Source organism: Crocodylus porosus, unplaced genomic scaffold (genome assembly GCF_001723895.1).
Source record: "Crocodylus porosus isolate Cpor-Errol unplaced genomic scaffold, CroPor_comp1, whole genome shotgun sequence".
NCBI classification, from domain to species: domain Eukaryota; kingdom Metazoa; phylum Chordata; order Crocodylia; family Crocodylidae; genus Crocodylus; species Crocodylus porosus.
In genome coordinates, this window is record NW_017728918.1 from 86,614,485 (window position 1) to 86,627,053 (window position 12,569).

Sequence of the window (12,569 nt, forward strand, 5' to 3'; positions counted from 1 at the left end):
GGGGTGCATTTCCCCCTCGATCTGCATGGAGTGGGGCAGGCTGCAGCTGGGCCTGCATAGAGCTCTTCTTGGCAGGGGCTGGGCTTGGACTCTGGCAGCACTGGAAGGATGCTGCATCCACCCCAAATTTTGCCACCGCTCTACTCCCAGCCACAGCCCTGTCTCAATGCCCTGCCTCTAACCCAAGTGCCAGCGCTACGGCTGGAAGCGGCGCCTGCCCCTGCCCCATCCTTCACTGCAGAGTGTGCTGATCTACCACATCGGACTTACCAGCTGGAGGCAGCTGTATCAGAAATCGAATTGGGATCAGTCAGTATGCCTCCTTAAATATTGGCTACTGGTATCAGCCCCAAAAATCAGTGCACCCTACCCCTTTCCTATTGCACACAATTTTTTTGTGCATGTGTATAAAATAGATATGGCATTTCATTTTAATCATGGAAAAACTTATATTTGAGGTTTTAAAATCAGAGAATCTGCAATTTAAATCAGAGGATTTGTAATTTTTAAACAGAGGAAACTAGGATTCCTGCTCATTACCCATTTTATATGAATACATATATATTATAAAAAATAGTGTAAAAGTGTGTGTGTGTGTGTGTGTGTGCGCGCACGCGCGTGCGCACATGTATACTATGGCTCATGTACTTTGCTAAGCATTAGACACACTCTCTGAGTGGAACAGCCTCAACAACCAACTAGTCTCTTTATTCTTAGACATGGTGTTTTAGCTTGCAAATATCCTCCGTTTGTTTACATTTATTTCCCTACTATACTTGGTAGATGAACTGTATTCTCATACATAATTTTCATCAAATTAAACTAAGAAGATTCAGCACAGGAACCTTATGCTTTTCACCAAGTTTGTGATGTGGTAGGTATGCCTAGTGCTCAAAATACAGGCGGACTATTTGCATGGCAGCCTACTGTATCATAAGCTCCATGAAAGCACAGGTAGAGAGTCTATACTCACATCAGATTTTGGTTTAGCAGCTACATAATGTATAAACACCAGTCTCACAAAGAACAGTAGTACAGTAAACACCACGTCAGCATTGCAGACCAGCCAGCCGGCGTACTAGCCGACTAAGCTTACTCACCTCTAGCTGTCCATTTCCTTCCTGGATTTTGAGGCTTAACCCAAGCCTAAACCTACCATCAAAATGGTTCAAAACAAAACCAATAAGGGACTCATGGATGCTCAAATCTTCCCTCCTACCCCGAAAAGGGCCAGGGGAAAACATTATAGTCTACCTTTATTCTAAGTTTTCAGTATTTTGAAAAGTCATTTTATCTACCTTTCCAAGATAAAACATTTTCTAGGGTTGCATCAGAACCAAATTTTTAATCATCACCTTATTTAGCTCACTTTCAAATCATAACTACTATCTGCAACAACTATTTTCTTGTTGATCCTTGTTTTAGAGTTGTTTCTACGTAAATTACATTGCTTGACACTTAAGAACAGAGGGACACATTTAGCTAGCATTTTAAGTTATCATTATAAAACCGACAAAATATACAACCAAAATAGTTCACCCTTCAAAACAGCCTTGCAATCTCCACAATGAGCATTAAGGGAAAGAGAACAGTAAGAAAGAAGGAACTTTTCTTTTAGAGTCATCTCAAACCAATTCCCTATTGTAAGTAAAGACAGAAGCATCAGAAAACAGAATTATTACTGAAGTGACAGCAATGCAAACAGACAGTTCCAATGACACTTCATAGGGCTTTGTACAAAACAACCTAAAAACACAGCCTTGCACTAAGACTGGGAGGGAGGGAAAGCAGCTGGAAATTATATAACCTATGCCAATGTCTCACATAGGTTATATATGAAATCTAATCCATATTTGTTTTCTATTTAAAACTGGCTTTAAGTAAGACTTCAGGTGTTCCATTGTCTATCTATATAGGTGTGTATACATCTGTCAACAGACAGACCAACTGACCTAGCTTGGGTCAGAAGGCATCCTGCTCTTAAAATCTACAGTGAAAGTCTGACAACCAGTCTTCATGTTTAAAGAGAGAGATGAACATTTGAAAGGCTACTCAAAGTATCATGGGCATGAAGAACATGCCTTAATGCAACAGTGCCTTAATTCCACAGGCAGGATGTACACTGCCAAGTCGGTCCGTGGACTCAATCTGGCCAATGCAGTGCGCAGCCCAACCCCAATCCAGTTGCCCAGAGGGGTCAGGAACAGACCACTGACACTTACATCAAAGTTGAGGTGCTAAAAAGGAGTGTGAGGTCGACTGTAGTTCAAGTCATGTTTTTTCTTGAAGAATCAATTGTCATACAAACTCCATTTTCCAAGCTCTTATCTGGAAGCATGGGGCTGGGGGGAAGAGAAAGCGGTAGCCCAGCCCTGAGGCATGGCAGGGAGGGGGCAGAGCAGCCCAAATCCAGACATGCAGAGGCACAGGGAGCAGCCTGGGCCCAATCCTGATGCAAGGGGGTGAACAGAGCAGGGTAGCCCTGATCCAGACATGCAGCAGGGAGGAGCAGCCCAGCCCCAATCCAAACATGCAGGGGGGGATGAAGGGCATCAAGCAGCAGCCCAACTTGATTCAGGGTGGGCCCAGCCCTTATCCCACTCTGTGGCAATGGTCCAGGCAGGGCTGCATCCAGCTGCATGGAGCTTCCACTGCTTTTCCACCACCAAAGTTCCCAACTCGTGTATGGCTCTACAAGATGGATTTTGCCTGGGGATTGAGGCACTGCTGTCTTAATGGATTGCCACTATTTAGAAATTGCAACAACATATTCACATTTGGAGCTTCCAGCAAAATGGTTAGGAAGCACAATGAAGATGGTTTGGTCTCCACAATTTAGTTGCCAGTTTGTACTATAACAGCAAGAAATATGGACTTTTCATCTTAGTCTACAAACATTTACTATAAAATTAAAGTTTGAGCAGACCCTTCACACTGACTTGTTATGGAATAATTTCTCTCAGACACTGACACTTACATCAAAGTTGAGGTGCTAAAAAGGACTGTGAGATGACTATAGTTCAAGTCATGTTTTTTCTTGAAGAATCAGTTGTCATACAAACTCCATTTTCCAAGCATATATAATAGCAGAAAGTAAGGGATGATTGCTTAACCTTGGTTCTCACATTTAAAAGCAGAGTGACCATCATAAATTAATGTGCTGAAGACTAACATAAGGAGCATTTTTAAGTGCAACATTTTGGTTTACAGATTACATGCATATAATTCACATGAATACATGTTCTGGCACACAAATAAACTGACACATAATTATTTGAAAAACGTAAGTTGAGGTTTGTTTTTTGCATAGTAACAGGTTGCCCACAATTGTGACTGAATCAAAGTTCAAAAACCCCCCAAACAATTGAAACTAAACAATAAAGCAAGAGCTGCCCACTGATTTTCTATCCATATGTACAATACTTCATGGCATTTATTTCACATTGGACAGAACATAAAGTATGGGATGTGGCTGGAGCACACTACTTGATCATTATCAAATGATATATGCAGATTTTGATTATGACTGTATCTGCCAAAGTATTTTCACTACATTGGAATTATCCAATTGTCCACCATGCTCTCTCTGCTTCCCCCAGTCAGCATTAAACTCTTTCCCTGCTCATATGGAAACAAGATCAAGAGATTTTGTCTTCCATTTAACAAACTGGTATAAATGACACCAATAATGCTTGATTTAAAAAAAAAAAAAAGAATGTTACACAGGACATCCTCCCCACATAAGCAAGACAGTGCCAGTAAAGCACAAAAGAGAGAACCAGTGTCCAACACTGAACCTTGTCACTCCCCCGTTTAAAAGTTCTTGTGCAGACACACTCTGCTCAAAACTAGCCAGCATTTTTAAAAATTCACTAACAAATGAGAAGCCCAAAATATTAACTCCCAAATTAAGCTTTAATTTTTGAAAGAATCAGGACTAGCTCCACAGAAGTATCAAGCACCTGAACACTTTCAAGGGCCTGGGTCTCAGCTCCTACTCACGCTGGCTACCAGAACAACAACTTTTCATAGAAGAATCAAATACAGGTACTCCTCACTTAATGTCATCCCAGTTAACATTGTTTTGCTAATCTATTAGATAACATACTCGTTTAAAGTTGTGCAATGTTTGGTTATAACGTTGCTTGGCCGCCACCTGCTAGTAGGTGATGTAATTGGATTTGCTTAAAGTCAAATTTTTCATAACTATGACGTTAAGTGAGGAGTAGCTGTACAGCCAAGTTCTGTCCAAGACAGACAGAACTACTGCTACTTCATAGCTTTATGAAGCAACAAGTGTGCCATTTTCACTAGTTCTTCATAGTGAAAGAACAGTCCCTATGAAACTCAGAAATAGTCTTGGGAAAACTGAGAGACAGGGAAGTTATTCAAAAATGAAAAAGATGTCCCCCCCCGCTCCTCCAAGAGAAAGACACATAAGGCCTTAGGGAAGGATGCAATAGCAAAGACCTTTCCTCCCCTGTATCTCCCACAAAAGTCAACAGAACATAGGAAGTGTTCGGCACCAGAAACCGCCACCTCTGCCAACAACCACAAAGCCACGAAGTAGTGAGAAGGAACAGATATGCCTTTCCAGCTGCAAGTGTGAGATCCCAACCTGGAGAAGACGAGCTAGCTGGAGGCACTTGGAAATCCTGCTAAGAGGTAGTCTGAACAGATGCCCTGAGCATCGTCCCCAACCATCCAGGCTAGTGGGGGGCTTTGGCTCCTCACCAGAACTAAGCCCCCCTGTGACACCTCCCCTGAGGCAGCAGATTAGGGCCAGGGTTTGCTCAGCTTCCATCCAAAAAACCCACCCCCAATTTGGCAGTTCAGAACAGAAGACAGTCTGTCGAAAAACCCTGACATCGCTTCAACCGATGGTCCGTCAGGACTTGGGGAGAGACCGCCATGCACCCCCATTCTCTCAAGGGAGGGTGGCTCCAAGGTCACCTGTGTGGTACGTGAGCTTGTGCGCCAGGCATGGTGCCAACTAGATACCTGCCCTCTCCTACAGGGAGAGAGCAGGACAGGTCAAGCCCCTGCCCCTAGCCTAGCTTCATCTCAGTCAGGAAACACTAGGGGCCACAGGACACGGTGCAAGGGAGGGGAAGATGAGGAACAAGAGAGGGAGGAAGGGGACAAAGCCTCCAGGGGGAACTTTCCAACTCGCCTGACAGGGCAAACTGGTCCCTGTGGGGTGGGTGGGAGCTTCAACGGCGACGGGGGAGGGGGAAGAGGAGGCTGCCGCACTGTCGCCCGCCCCGGGGACCCGCTACAAGTCCCGCCCGCCCCCAACAGCCGCAGCCCCCTGGGACGTTCGATGCCCAACGGTCGCCGCCTTGCCCCCAACATTCGACGCTGCCAACGGCCGCCACCTCGCGCCGGGCCCCTCCGCAGCGGGGACAGCGGGTGAGGGGGGCAAGGGAAGGGGGAGCCCGAGGCCGGGTGGGGGAGGGTCCGGAGGAGCCGCTCACCGGCGTGCTGGTCGCGTGGCCACAGGTAGTAGGTGGCGGGGATGACGATGAGTCCCACGAAGCTGGTGAGGAAGTAGAAGAACGTGTTGCCGCTGTCGTCGTACTGGAACTGCTGCCCCGCCATGGCCGCGCCGAGCCGAGCCGCCGGGGCCCGGCCTACCGCGCTGGCTCACGCGGGCCCAGGCCGCGTCCGCAGACCCCGCGAGAACAGCTCCGCGAGACGTGTCACTGTGCGGCTATTGTGACGCCACTCAGCCCGCGCCCTGATTGGCTTGGGCGGTGACGTCACGAGCGCCGGGCAACTCGGAAGTCGCGTAGCTGACGTCACCTCACTGCCGAAGGCGGGCGGGGCATGTTTGTGGGTGATTCGGGGCTCAGTGCGCGTGCGCCGCGGCCCGGCGTCTCCGGGCGGGAGTGGGTTGCGTGTCTCACTTGTGTCTGTAGCTGCTCGAGCCTTCCGCTGCTTGACATAAAGGTTGGTGATGACGTAACTCAACGCTGATGGTGGCACAATTGGACTGGACGTCACCGAAGGGGAGTAAAATGGATTCCTCTCTCGGCCTCCTGGTGATATTAAGGAAGGTGCGGGAGCAGGGGCGGATCAGGGGCTGGCCGCCAAGAGAGGCCCCCGCCCAGTGGTTTATGGTGCAAAGCCTGTTTGTGCACCCAGCAGCGCTGGCACTGCATCGCGCGCCTGAAAGGATCTCAAGGATTGTGTGCCCAGTAGGAGAGGGGCAGCAGAGGAAGGCAGGCAGAAAACTGAGCTGGGCTGAGCAGGAGCCAGGTTGGGCTGTGGCACTGCAGGGTTTGAAACTAGAACAAAAGGGGCATGGGTTTGGCCTTTCCTGGGATGTCCTTTGCTCCCCACCTGTTCTGCAGAAGCCAACATTTATATTTTATTTGCCAGTGTGATGGGCAGATGTGGGGTAGAAAACTTTACACTGCTTTATTTTTCTGTGGGAAATTTTCCATTTCTAAAAATTAATTGTTTCATAAAATTCATTGGTAACAATGCATGGATGCCTATACAATGTTAGGCAAGTTTGGCAGTTTCAAAATAGTAATTAATATTTTTTCAGGTGATTATCTCTAGGAAGTATGAGAGAGAGTACATAGATGTCTTATTGATTTGTAAACAGGAGGGTAAATTCACTCACATAATAATCCAAGCCAAAAATCAAGTTATGAATTCACCTAATTGGCTGTGCAGGTCAAATAAAAAACAAATGAATGCACTGCTAAGCTGGTTTCTACTTGTCAAAATCTCTTACTTCTGGAGAAACTGTCAGAAGCACAAAAAGTGAAGAAGATGCAGTGTGATGATAAGTTGCCCTTGCCCAGAGACTGGTAAAACCATCCTTTAGTGAAAAAGAACGTGGTTTGAGTAGTTCTGAATCAGATTTGCCTCAATCTGATCCTGAAATGGAACTAATAAGTAGTGCAGGTGATTCTACAGATAATGAATTGAGTGAAACTGGAGGTGCCACAATGACCTCAGTGGAAGAAAGTTAAACTGAAGTAAATGAGTGGACAGCCATGGCATATGCACAGTTCTTTGGGTTTAGTAAAATTAGTGTGTCAACAGTTTTCGGTGCCTTCGTTAAGACATATTTTCTTAAATTTAAACAAACGATTTAAGGGAAGTCCATGCTATTGTGTATTGTCTTTACATTTTTACAAGTATTCCAATAAAAATAATTTCTTTTGACACAAAGCTTTGAATTTGTTTAATGATAACATTTAAACCACATTAAGTGTGCTATATTTAATTTTTTTCCTAATCAAATATTTCAGTTCAAGTGCTTGTGGCTATTGGGACATAAATTAACATGGGCTATATTTAGTAAACAAAACTAAAAATGTAAGTCAAATAAACATGCTAAATCAGATCACGCTGTATTTAGGGCATTGGAAAATTTTCCAATTCAAAATTTTCCAGAAAACCCACATTTTGGTGACAGGGCAGCCTGCCCCCTTAAGGGAAGGCAGCTACCTAGACTGAAGGGCTGCAACTGTGGGAAGGTTAATGGGGGCTGGCTCACTGGGAAGCAAAAGCCCCAGCAGGCAGGACTAGGCAGGGATTGGAGAAGAACCAGGCACTGGAGGCTGTTGGACTTTGAAGAGGACAAGTCTGGGAAAGAAAGGCTGAAGCAACAGCAGGCCCATGCCAGAGTCCAGGAAAATCAAAATTTGTTTTTTACTTACTTTGTGTGATGAAAAGCTGTATCTGACTGGGGCAGACTGAGAGGCCTTCCAGACAGGAAAAGCCAGTACATTTAAAGACTGCATGCTACTGGGCCTTGCTGGGAGATGCTCTGCGGGGAAGGGTCAAAAGCCTGGCTGAAAAAGCCCTGAGGCAGCAACCTGCTGCAGCCAACCTTTGAGATCCTTTTTCCACTTGTATTTCAGACCTTTGATTTTTATTCTTCTACCCATAATGCCTACAGCATTGACAGCTCCTGCTGGTTTCTGGGAGTCATCATTTTATATTTATGGGACCCTCCCTTTCATTTTAAAAAAAGTAACTTTCTGACCCTCTACCTTGGAGAGAAAAGGCTAAATAAATCACCCCAGTATATGACATCAGAAGGCAAATAAAAAGAACCAATTTTTAATTTACCTCTTTAAAGTATTTTGTGGTGATGCTGCTGCCAGTCTTGGTTGGCCTTGGTGCTGCATGGAACAGCTAGTTGGATTGCCAATCAGAGAGTTTCTAGGGCAGCTGTGGTTAGTATTTCCTCTTTGTCTTGATGCAGCCCTCTTGCTACTAGCCTGTCACAATTCTGAGTCAGAATGAGCTGGAAAGAGCAAGCAACACTTTGGCCAGTAGTATGAGGAATTCCTGATGTTAATATGCAGTTCTTGGATGTGTGACATGCCAGAGCTTCATGCCAGAGGGCTGAGAGGTGCGTTTAGTCTCCTGACATGCAAGATCTCTTACTTTGGGCCTTGGGTTCTCATTGGATATACTAATTTGACTGGTATTCCAGACTCCATCTCCTGTGGTCACAGTAAGGCTTGGAATTGTTACCACTTATCCATTTATTTGGCTGCAATAATCACTCCTAATCAACAATGAAGTTCCTACATACCTGCTTGGTAAGTTACCCCGTGGTAGAACAAGAAATAGAACTGGTTTCTCTTAGCCACTACCTGCAGTTAGGAAGAAAGGGAGAAAATAGTCCAGCTGCTTAAAAAGAAACACTACAGGAGAACAGGAGATGTACCCAATGGATAGCCATACCTGAACTAGAGAAATTGGGTATGTTATCTACTGTTCGGTCTCAGAGAATGCACTTTATCACTAACTGTGTCAACATGAAAAAGCATTCCTCTCTACAGCACAGGCAATCGCAGTCAAGAGCTGTTGTGAACATGGGTTGTTGCCCCAGTGCTGCCAGTAGTCCTCCCTACCATCCCACAATGCACTAGTCACTTATGTGGCTACTCTAATCTCCTTTCTTCACTGTGCTGAATAAGACTGAAGTTGGCTGGAAGCCATTTGCCAGGTAGCATTGCATATACTGCAGTCATTGTTTCCTCTGCAATCCATCTGATTCTGTTGTTATTAGCATGTTGAAGGCTGGAAGGGACCTCAGGAAATCGTCTAATCCAACCAGCAATCAAACCTGCAGCCTTGGAGTTATTAGCAGCATGGTCTAACCAACTGAGCTAATTAGTCACCATAGCCGCATCTAGATAAGTGCGCACATGCTTTTTCCTGGGGACAAACAGCAATGGCACAGTATGTGCTACTTGTACCCGGGGAGCGCCCATGCATGCGCACTCCGGCATGCGGTAAGTTGCACCAGGTGGGTTAAGGGAAGCTGGGACCAGCACCTGGGCTGGCAGCCTTACCTGGGGGCCTCCCAGGGCTCCAGCAGCAGCAATCCAGTATATGGAGCTGGCCAGCAGCTGGAACTTGGCTCTGGCCAGCCAGGCTCCAGTTCTGAGAAGTACACGCTGCCACCATATACTCTGTCCTGCCATTTCCAGGGATGGGTTTTTTAGCCCCCCGCCCCAGCACAAGGGACACCTGTATGTGTGGAGCATGAGGTCCTGCGGATGGGTCTGCAGTGCTGCATACTGCACGTGCGCACCCATCTGGATCTGCCCCATATGTCACAGATCATCCTACAAATGGGCTATCAGCCGACCCTAGCAAGAGTGAGGACTCTGTTGTTCATCTGGGGAAAGGAACTGAGGCAGGGCCTACTCACTTTAATAATTTAATACTGACCCGATGTTTCAGTGACTGGCAGAGGTTGTTACCAGCAGAAGTGGTAAGTAGCATTATAAGATGAATAATAGGAACTTTAGAATAGTACAGAACAAACTTTATATGAAGGCAGAGTATATTAAGCCCTAGGACAGTGGTTCTTAACATTTTTGGACTCAAAGCATACCTCATTAGATTCAAGCCACCCCTGAGAAAATGCCAACTTATGCTTTCATTCATTTCTTGACTAGAAAAATAATAGAGAAATGTTTTTGTTGTAAAGAACTAAAAAAGACCACAAGTCAGAATATTTTGACACTGGATTCCAATTTGAAATCTCTGGGTTTATCTTAATAGTCATGTGTAGGTTGTTTGTATACCTAAGAACATTAATATTGTACAATATCTCACAGCACCCTTAAAAGGATCTCAAGGTATTCCCAGGTGTTGTGGCACCTTGGTCAAGAATCAATGTCCTAGGACAACAGTTGTTCTAGCTCTGAGCTCAAACCTTGCCTATTTTATAAAAGGATGGACAAACCTTCAGTATATGCCCACCATGCCAGCATGCTGTATCATTCACTAGCAAAAGGAGTGATAACTATGGGCTGGCAGTTGCTTAGGGGCCCCAAAACATTAATTACAAAGCCCTACCACCAGATATTTGCACCTGGTTCAAAAAGTACTACCTCTATTGTAAGGCAGTACTCCACATGTAGAGGGCTTCATAGATGGAGTAGGAGGGGAGCAGCCCTTCAAGATTTTACCCTATCCCTATAAAAAACTTACAAAAACAAAAATACCTGTTGCTAAATGGAACAGATGCACCTTGGAACTTAATCATGGTCATAGAAGAGAATAAGAAGAGCAGGCGAGTGGATCATAGGGATAAGAAGCCAAATCTGGAGATGCATAGTACATTGCCAAAATCTCAGGATGTCTTTAGGAGAGAGGAGAGAACAACAGTCCTGATATGGCACTGGAGATACCAGTCAAGCTAGTTTAGCTGGAAGAGGTGAGGGAGGAAGCATGAGATACCAAATATCTCTATAATAGAGATGTACTAATGGTGGGTGATTTTGCAGGCTCAGGGACTGCAGGAAGATAGGACAAGTTCTGGCCAGAAATTACACACTAGCAAATAAACCTGTTCCTCAGAGATCCAAGCCTTTGTGTTATTACACTGAATTCCTGTAGACCCGGGATCCTTCAAAGAACAGCAGTAGTAATGTTAACAGATCCTTCGTGGTGAGATTTTTTTAGAGATTAGAAATAACCAGCAGATGGCAATCAAACATAAAATTTAAGACATTCTAGTTTGTGCCACTGCTGAATGAGTCAAATAATAGAAAGATGATAGATTTCAAATAAGAAGCCAGCTGTATAACTATTCTTGTTTGCAAAAGCACGTTTCATTGAATAAATGCAGTGTACCTGGATTAGTGCAACTCAATTATATGAAAAAGAAGAACCTTCCTCCTATATTTAGGTAAAGAGAAGACACCAACAGATTTACATGACACATGTATCATTGAAATGGAAATTACTGATAAAATAGCTCTTTGTAGGAGCTTCAGAAGCACCTGTAACCAGTGATAAACTACACTGCCTAGAGAGAGAATAGTGCCTAGAGAGAGAGTACTGCATATATAACAAGGATGTGCCTCAGGCTACTCAGTGAAATTCAGCAGCAGTGCAGAATACTGCCTTTGTTCTTCATATGGAAGATGAAGAGCTGCCACCTCACAAGTACTCGCTGCTTCCTCTGTTATCCAAGCAACAGTACATAACAGCCTTCATATTTTGTCTGACTCCTTTTCAAAGTGCTTTGCTCTGTGGATGTGTCTTGAGATACTGGATAGTCAGTTGAAGCAGCTCCAGTCAGCAAGAGTCTCATATAATTAATCTGGAAACACTAGGAAAAAAAAAAAAAACTGTAATTAATGGAAAGGAAGGTGTCTCAGACTAGTCACCATTGGCAAGGTATTCACATTGCTAGCATCACCACCATGTCAATTAGCCCCCTGATTATTTTGGGAGGAAGTTGAGGAGGCATGGAAGCCTGGATTTAAATGACGATCAAGAATGAAGTAAAGCTGGGTCCTATCCAGTCTGTCTCCCTAGGATTTGTGCATGGGACTACCACACTTACTCCTCCAGCAGTATCCTGCCAGTACCCTTCTGTCTGATTCTGGAGCTGGTACTCTTCTTGGTACCCATGAATGCCAAGAGCTGGTACTCTCCTTGGTACCATGAATGCTGCATGCCCCTGGACACGGGGTGGGGGGCACAGTGAGCTCCCGCAGGCAGTGATGGTGCTGGTGGTGGCAGAAGCATGGCGGCAGCTAGTGGTGAGCTCTTGCAGGCAGCCACGGTGCTATCGGTGGGGGGGAGGGAGAGAATGGCAAGCACTGCCCTGCAGTCAGTGACCACCTGCAGATGCTTCCAGCAGCATTAGCAGCACCCAACAGCGATCGGGGACCACCCAGACACCAGCGGCAGTGTCAGCGGCAAGGGAGGGAGGAAGGAGGTGACAAGCAGCAACATCCCGCAGGCACCACTGGCTGTGTCAGTGGTGCTTTTTGCAGGGGGTGCACTGCCAAGCTCGGGGTGGAAGTACACCCACATGCACCCCCTATGTGTCGCCAATGCTTGGCACCAGTCTCTGCATACTGGTATGATTTCTGCACAGACTTTATGGATCCAATCTTGACCAGCCACAGAGATTCAGGCAGTCCTGTGGGTAGCACAGCAGTGCAGTGGTAAAAATTAAATGGTCTGAGGGTGAAATGAAACTTTCAGGACATACTTCCCTGAGACCACAGAACCAATGTGACAGGAAATTAAGCATGACAAAAAGGGAAGCATCAGAC

At 45.5% G+C, this 12,569-nt stretch overlaps 1 protein-coding gene across 1 annotated transcript in view; it reads right to left on the reverse strand.

Annotated features, from left to right (window-relative positions):
• SEC63 (SEC63 homolog, protein translocation regulator) overlaps positions 1–5,689 on the reverse strand; it is a 97,078-nt gene extending 91,389 nt beyond the window's left edge. Inside the window, exon 1 of the mRNA XM_019537860.1 lies at positions 5,478–5,689. Coding sequence (XP_019393405.1) covers positions 5,478–5,601 — 124 coding nt within the window. The 5' untranslated portion in view covers positions 5,602–5,689. The remainder of the gene's footprint in view (positions 1–5,477) is intronic.
• Between the last annotated feature and the right edge of the window lie 6,880 nt (positions 5,690–12,569).